Raw genomic sequence first — 8,504 nt, 5'->3', positions numbered from 1 at the left:
GTTTAAACTTCTGAAAGTTTAGATCCACTACATCCACTCCACTTCCCTCTTCCATCAAATCTTTGACTTTCAAAGTCGGCGTTCATTCATCTGGAGGATTCCTGCGACTATTTGAAATTTCCATTTTGAAATGTTCGGCTGTTTCAACTCCCCATTTTAGCACTTGCTGCTTGAAGCTTGGATGAAACTTCTTTCGTGCACTGTGCAGGGCTGTGGATAGCATCATTTGTGAAACACTGGAATAATAGTTTATATCTGGGCCAAGATTCAAACCTAGGCTCGAGGAGAGTATGGAAGCTTGCGACACCAAGGGGAAAGAAAAAATAATAAACAAACAAAGGAGCAATACCCCCAGGGCACTCACCTTGTAGTGGCTGGCTAAGACAACCAGGGAACATGGATGGATGAACTGGTGGGCATGGATGACCCACAAAATATGGAATGGAGAAGAAAGTAAACACCTTTGGATTTTTTTCATTCCATGAACAAACTTTGGTGCATCATGGGTGATAAAGGTTATGGTACAGTTTCATCAAAATTGAGTGTGTGTTTTCAGAGAAGGAAGGAAATACATATTTTGGGGGGCAATCCCCCCCTCTCACCCGAAGACCTCAAATTTTTCAATGGCATGAACAAACTTTCGAACATCATGGGTGATTAAGCCTGTGGTCAAGTTTGATATCGAAATTGTGTGTGTAGTTTCTGAGAAGAAAGCAAATATATTTTGGGGGGCAAGCCTCGTAGACCCCTTTGGGGCCCAAATTTATTTATTATTACTTTGTTTAATGCCATGAACAAATTTTGGTACATTCCCGGTGATGAACGTTGTGTTAGAGTTTCATCGAAATGTGTCGTTTGAGAGAAGAAATTGAAAGGACTGTATTTGTGAACGGACGGATGACACGCCATCTCATAAGCTCCTGGAACTACGTTCTCGGTAAGCTAAAACAAGTGTGCTTTTGGTGATCTTTACACCCTCTTCACCATGTGACACTTCTTGGCTTCATTGTCAACTGTGTGTGAAGACACTTGGTGGAGTAGCAGTCCCGTAGTGTTGTTTAAAAGACAAATTCAGAGACGGGGGCAATTCAAATTATTTTCATCCAACGGACCAACCGGAGGATCATCCATCCATGTACTTTTGTATCCACAAAATTTCAAAAACCGTTCTACTTTTAGTTTGCATATTGCAGATATCTATTCCTCATGACATTATCTCAACCTGATTAGTTTACGGCTGCGATTGATGAATTGTGTTGCTATGGCAACCATCTTGGTGATTTGGCTTGTGTACGTGATATTTCAAAAAACGTTCAATATTTAGCTTTCAAATGACACAGATCGATTCATTCTGTCACCCAAAAGGTGGGAGACCTCGATAATCTGATCCTTGTTATTCTGACATTGTTTATTATTTGTGACATTTTTAGCTCACCTGGAACATCGTTCCGGGGAGCTTATGGGATGGCATGTCGTCCATCCGTTCGTCTGTCCAGAAATATTTTTCAACTTCTTGTCTGAAACTACACAAACGATTTCGATGAAACTTGACTACATCCAACATCACCCATGATGTAGCAAATATTGTTCATGGCACAAAAAAAATTGGCGTCTAAATGTGGTGTTGTCCCACAATGGAGGTATTTGCTTTCTTCTTAGAAACTAAACACACGATTCCGATGAAACTTCACCACAACCTTCATCACCCATGATTGTACCACAGTTTGTTCACGGCAAAAAAAAAATAATCCATCGGTCTTTACTTTCTTCTCCATAACATATTTTGTAGGTCATCCATGTCTTCCAGTGCCTGGTTATCTTATCCAGCCGCCACCAAGTGAGCGCCCAGGGGTATTGTCCCTATGTTGAACTACAACTTACAAAATCTTTCTTTATTTTCTGCAGGTATGCTGAGCCTGAAATACTGAAATCTTTTGAGGAAGAGCCACAAACTGGTAAGTTTTGAGAATGAATCTTTTCTCATAAGTTACAAGTATTTTGCCTTTTATTTGGATATTTAATGACTTGGATGAGGAGAGACCTGAAAATGGTTGTTGTCGTAGTTCTTATTTTCAATTTCCCACAAAGGCTGCTTGTTCATGATAATGACACGAACAACTTCCCCCTCACTGCAGCAACCTTTCCCTTGCATGCTCTGGCCATTTTGTTTTGATTCTCCAGCAATGCCATGGTGGTGTTTTAACCACTTTTCACCACTTTTTTTTCCCAGCAGATTTGGAAGCTTACCTCATATTTAACACCGTCTTTCAGCAGATTGCAATTTCACAGATTTGAAGGAAATTTTGAATGGTTTGGGGTGCCGGCAATAATTCACCTTTTCTTGGCTGACATATATTTTGGATCTTTCATGTCCCACCAGTAATCAATGCAAGCCATTCCATATTGAGCTGTTGCTGTAGATTTGCAAAGTAACTTTTTCTGAATACATTTCCTCTCTGAGTTGGGGTTGGTGGGGTAATGTATTGTCTCAACCATCTGTGGAGAGATCTTCAGAATTCCCTCTACTTACAATACAACACAAAACACACTGACACAGACTTCAAAATTCACAGCGCACACAAAATGATACATATATCCCACACATCTACAGAACACAATAACAAACACAACATGTCACTCCAGCCTGAGTCATCCACCGACGATCCAAGTCCTTTTAGCCTTTGACCATGTTGAGCAACCGTGCCAAATAAGGTGGAGATGTTTTGGGAGTGGGCCTTCTTGCTCTTTGTGCTCTTTTGACTCCAACCTCTGCCATACCATCTCTCATCCCTCTGATCAGCAGGCAGCAGCCTCTTCACTCTCTGCAGATCTGGATAAAATCACAAACTGGTGAAACACTTGGATCACGTCTTTCAATCGTAACAAATCTCACACTCTCACAATGTCTCTCCATCTGGAACCCCCCGCCACACCCCCCCCGCCCCCATCTACTTTCTCAATAACCCCCTTGAAAAAGTCCTTTCATTCAAGCTATCTGCCACGATCTTTCCCAGGAAAGCCACATCTCCAAGCAGGCCTCCAAAGCCAGTCACTGACTGGGCATCCTCCGTTGTGCGAAATCCTTCCTTGGCACACCTCATCTTTGAGCCATTTAAAAGCTTTCATCCGCACTCTGAAGGAGTACTGCTCTCACCTCTGGGGTGGTGCTCCTGCCTCACACCGAGCCCGACTTCACGCTGTGGAAACCAAGCCTTCATGTGGTGAAGAAGTTGTGACTCATTCGTATCGCATGCAATGGAGCAGTCTTTGGGTCTCTCACCACAGGCAGGTCGATGGTCTTTCAGTCTTCTACCGTCTCTCCGGCAACTCCCCCCCCCTTCTCTGTCTGTGATCTGTCCCACCCCCATATTTCATCAGGACGTTCGTGCTCTGCCATCAACCCCCTTCTAGTAAAACTACCAAAATCAAGAATCACTGCTCACCTTCACTCTTTCATTCCTCTTTTTTCCTCACCAAGCTGTTCCTCACGGACTCCCACACTCACTTCAATCCAACTCTCCCTTCTATTTCTTCAAAACAGCTGTTGTTCACTCTCATCTCTTATCTTCCCCCTTCCAAAACCATGATCTTTTCTACCCCTGTTAATCCACCCCAAACCCACATCCTTCAAATTCCTTGCTTTCCTTCCAGAAAGTCCCTTTTGTGTGAGGACCAGGAAGTCCCTGAAGTGTCCGTCTCTTGTTTACCCCATGTACCCCGCCCCACCTCTCTCCCTTCCACAGATTTCCAAATGTCTCTCTTCCCCACTGTTTCGTGGTTCCCTCTCCCACGCCTCTTGTCTCCAGCTCCCCTTGTTTTTCAATCTTTGTGTTAGCTCGAACACAAACCTCGACATTGTATATTTTAAAAAAGGGTTGACACCAGAAACATCAGTTTCCCCTTGCTTCCAATGGCGGTTACCATCGCTCGATCAATGTCCTGGCGATTCCATGATGGACGTTGTGCTCGGTGTCCCGACTGATTGCATAAGCTTGGAGACATTAAACACCTCTCGGTATCTTTCATGAAGACTTGGCAAGTTATTGACGGCACCCTGAACGAATTACAAATTCCTGCCTTTACCAACTACAATCATGTCAGGCCGAGCCAACCTGTTCCTGAAAGACTGAGACCAATCATGCATCTTTGTCCTTGTCTCCTTGACCTCTTACTCGTGGACATGGTACAGTGGTACACAAACAACTGGTTGGTCAAGAAGTCGAAGAAGAAGACGATGAAACCGACGATATAATTTCCAACATGCACACACATCTGAACACATTGGTATTCTGTCCATTGATCTTTTTCTGTCACAATATCTGTTTGCTGTTGATTTCTCCTCATCTTTGCAGGATTTCCTCTTCGTCAGAGTGAAGAAATAAAGGTTGGTGATGGGTACAAGAAAGAGTGTGAAGATGATGATGGTGATGACATTAATGAGATTGAGTGCAATGAGGCCAAGTTTGGGGAGCAATCTCCGGTAAGTAAGACTTTGGATTACCTACATATTTATGTATTCTTCAAATTATTTCCTCCTCTTTAGTTCTGATGACATTTCTGACAGGAGTTGATGTGATGGTTCGCAGGATGGCCGAGAAGTACACACACTCCCCTCGAAGCAGTCCGACCTGGGTTGGGAAATTATTTTCAGAAGTTTACCGCTGCTGATGCAGAGTCTTTTCACCACCTTACTTAATGTGTTAAATTCGTTAATCGTGCCTGTTTGTGTCCTTCAGGACGTTCTCAACAACAGAAGGTTTCCTGTTTGGAATGATTTTCAATTTTGTTTGACTGCCACATAAGCAGACAGATTAAAACAATTACCTGACACCTCAGTGCAGATGTGGGCTGGCAGGATTGCGTGGAAGTCTGCACACTCACCTCGAAGCTGTCTGGCCTGGATTCGCATGCCGACCGAGCTATAAACTGTCTTCCCGATGTTTCACAGGCGTGGTGATTTATCATTGTGTGTGCCGTCCCTCAGATGGACGTTAAACTGGGTGTCCCATCTGCTGGCAATAGTTGGTGTACATTAAAGATCCCACGGTGTCATTCACGATGAGTGGGCAAGCTATAGCTGGCACCCTGGCCAAATTACAAATTCCTGTCCTGACTTCCTGAGCCGGAGTGGCGACTCAACCAGCAATACAGCACAGCAACTGCTTCAGCAACACCGACTGATTGCATGATAAATGATGATGATGATGATGATGATGATCATTATTATTATTGAGTTGATGTGACATAATGACTAAACACTCCATGTTTGTGCATTTGTTGTCAGGTGCAGGTACCACAAGCCTCGACTCTGTGTACCAAAAAGTACACTCAAAAGTTCGAAGATTGGCAGGTTATCTCCGAAATTGGAGGAGTCTTTGGAACCATCTCCAAAGGAAAGAACATTCACACTGCAGAAGAGGTACAATCTTGTTTTACACAGTACTTGTGTCATCCTTTTACATTATGGGAGCTGGAATACAGCTCGTGGGAGAGTGATAACACAGAACAGAAAGAACACGGTGAACACAGACAGTGGGTTAGAGGGACATGGCAGAGGGACATGAGGAAGAAGAATGATAACAAAGGGATGGGAAGATTCTCATGCCCATGAATTCACCTCTTTTTCTGTTTTGATGAAAGATACTTTTATTTTAGATACACAGGCCCCACATCATTCACGTCGAAGATTCCATCAAATATATAATCACAACGAACAAATGTTGTGCAATTTGTGACAGATGATGACTGTCAGAAATCTCAACAAAAAATATTGGAAAAAACCATTTTGAGGCAAAATTGAGGGGGCTTCTTAATTCCTATCATTGGTTTTCCCCAAATTCTCACATCACTTACCTCCACCCCCTCGACTCCCTCACCCCTTACACTTCATTCTTCAATTTCATTTTTCTTCCTCTTCCAATTCCTGCCACTTAACCAGACTCACTTGTGGTGTGACTACACATATCTGTCTCCCTATTCCACTAAGGTATGTCTTTTATCGATGTAAAGTTGTTCCTTTCTGTCATTTAGCTCCAACATAGACTTCTGTATAAGTAGATGTAATCATTGTATAACCACAACACACCAATATTGGATATTTACTTGTTTTCCCACAATGTAACTAATGTGGTACAATATGACTCATGTCATCTCTTTCAGGTTCCTTTGAAGAGGGTAAATAAATCGAACTACATTGAAGACGTAAGTTTGTGTGAATATGGAGATAACGGTGTTTAAACTGATGAACAAATCCAATTTCATTTACCTCTGAACTGTTCTGAAAGATGATTGTCTATTGGCGCCTGAGGCTGAGAGTCTCTCTTTTTGTGTGTGACAATTTTGTGGTTTTAGCTTTGGGGCAGGCAAATTAATCTTTATCCAGCTTACAAAATGAGTTTGTTCAATTTTCTTCTTTTTTCATTCTTTTTTTGCAGTTCATCACTGAAGCTTTCATCTTGAAGGGTCTTGATCGTACAAACATTCGTAAGTGTGGATTTCACTCAAACTTATCGAATGTTGTCTTATCGCAATAATTCTCATCACTGGTTTGCCTTGCATGGCGTTGGCTTCACGGTGAGGGTGCTGGCTTGGGATCCTAGGGTCCTGAGTTCGAGCCCCATTGGCTGTTTAATTAACACCAGGGGGTTGACTCGGCCTCTCATCCTTCCGAGGTCGGCGAAATGAGCATCAGTGTGCTGGTAATCGGGGCACTGCATCAGCGGCAAAGCCACGCCCCGAACCAATGATGCAACCAGCAGCCAAAAAAAGGCTGCACACGAAGGGAACTGGTTTGCCTTCACCTGTCCACCCTATACGAATTGTGATTGATACATACACTGCCCATATAACCACCCCTGTCCCATCCCTTGTTTGGACCATTTATATTCCAGTCTGACCCCCCTCCCCTACCCCATCCACCCATGCTTATTTAATAGATGTACTTATGAGTGTTATCCAGGGGGCTGCCTAAATCTTTGCAGACAAGATCATCGATGGTGAAAGGAGCATATCAAAGCTTACCTGTTGATTACTTGTCAGTGAAAGGGTCACACAAAATCCACTTGAGATGTGTTTGATATTGGACGAGTTTCTTTTGTCATTAATGTGTCCCAGGATCTTGTTTCCCTGCGGTGAGGAATATTTCCTTTGGAAAAATTAAGTCCAGTTGCCAAATGAGCCTCATGATGGAGTATGTGGATAGAGGTAAGGTTTCTGAAGCCATTTGCTGAAACGTGCTATTTGTGTCCCTCAAGTCCACCTTTGAGCAGATAAATAATTTAGTAATTTGTAATCATGAATTATGATGTCCTGATTGTTGGGGCCTTTTATATTCTGGTTGAGGCTCATGCTCAACAATATATATTTGTTTCAGGAACATAAAGAGCAGAAAAGTACTTTAGTTTCATCCTCTCATGCTCAGAGTCTGTTGCCCCCACAACCAGATGTATTAAGCTCAACCATGAAGGTTTTTTTTTTGTATACACCGTCGAGGCTCCAATGAAAGCGAACACACAAAGCACAGCAAGGGGGGCATGAGACAAGAGGGGCGGGAGAGGGAAGGATAAAACAGTGGGGTTCAGAGACATGAGGAGATCTGTGGAAGGGAGAGGGATGGGGTGGGATACCCAGGGTAAACAAGATTGACACCACAGGGACTTATAGGTCCTCACATGACAGGAACTTTCAGGAAGGAAAGCAGGGAATTTTGGAGAAGGGTTTGGGGTTGATTAGTGGGGGAAGAAAAGGTCATGGTTTTGGATGGGGGAAAAAAGGGATGGTGGTGAACAGCTGTTTTGAAGACCTGGAGGGAAGAGTGCGGTTGAAGAGAGTGTGGGAATTTGTTCCAAATGTGGAAAAAAGAGGAATGAAAGCATGAAGGTGAGCAGTGATTCTTGATTTTGGTAGTTTTACCAGAAGGGGGGCCAAAGGCCATCCATATCTAGTGCCCATCTGTGTCTGCGGACATACTCCTGCATTTGGGTTTCTTGTTTTCTTAGGAGGTTGGTGGCAGGATTTGCCCTCCAGCCACCATAAAACCCTTCATTCTGCAAAACATAGCACCAAGAAATCTGAAAAACCACTCCGTGGGAGTACCTTCTGTGCAGCTGCCCTTCGCAGGGTTGCTCACCGGATGACGGGATTGGGGCAAAGTCTTTGGGACCCCCTATCTTTGATGATAAGAGGGAAACCACGGGGTAACCTTCCAGGGTCAGATTGTGGTTGTGTGTGTCGGGGTGGTGCTGAGGTGTCGTCCACCCGACGGCGTTCTCCTTGGGTTAACCTGCGGCGGTCTTTGGGTGGGTGCCTGATATGTCCTATCCCGAAGAGAGGATGATCACCTGTCTCTCTTATCATCTGAGCGCAAGCGTTTGGACATCGGTATTGCAGCACTCTGAGGTTCGGAGACCGGATTGCGATGAGATCGTGGCGGGTGGTTACAACTCCTTTTGGTCTGGTCACTCTGATGGTTACCATGCCCAAGGAGTTGCTGTAACTGTGTCCAA

General features: G+C 43.8%; 1 protein-coding gene across 1 annotated transcript in view; it reads left to right on the top strand.

The window, feature by feature from the left end:
• The first annotated feature begins 1,634 nt into the window (after nt 1-1,634).
• Nucleotides 1,635-8,504, top strand: part of LOC147030718 (rho guanine nucleotide exchange factor 11-like) — a 32,304-nt gene continuing 25,434 nt past the window's right edge. Inside the window, exons 1-6 of the mRNA XM_085872194.1 lie at nt 1,635-1,640; nt 1,808-1,955; nt 4,353-4,480; nt 5,285-5,419; nt 6,160-6,201; nt 6,435-6,483. Coding sequence (XP_085728320.1) covers nt 1,635-1,640; nt 1,808-1,955; nt 4,353-4,480; nt 5,285-5,419; nt 6,160-6,201; nt 6,435-6,483 — 508 coding nt within the window. The remainder of the gene's footprint in view (nt 1,641-1,807; nt 1,956-4,352; nt 4,481-5,284; nt 5,420-6,159; nt 6,202-6,434; nt 6,484-8,504) is intronic.

This window comes from Eptatretus burgeri, chromosome 3 (genome assembly GCF_056783735.1).
Source record: "Eptatretus burgeri isolate ZD-2024b chromosome 3, Ebu_testis_v1, whole genome shotgun sequence".
In the NCBI taxonomy this organism is placed as follows: domain Eukaryota; kingdom Metazoa; phylum Chordata; class Myxini; order Myxiniformes; family Myxinidae; genus Eptatretus; species Eptatretus burgeri.
This window is presented reverse-complemented; position numbering and strand designations above follow the sequence as displayed.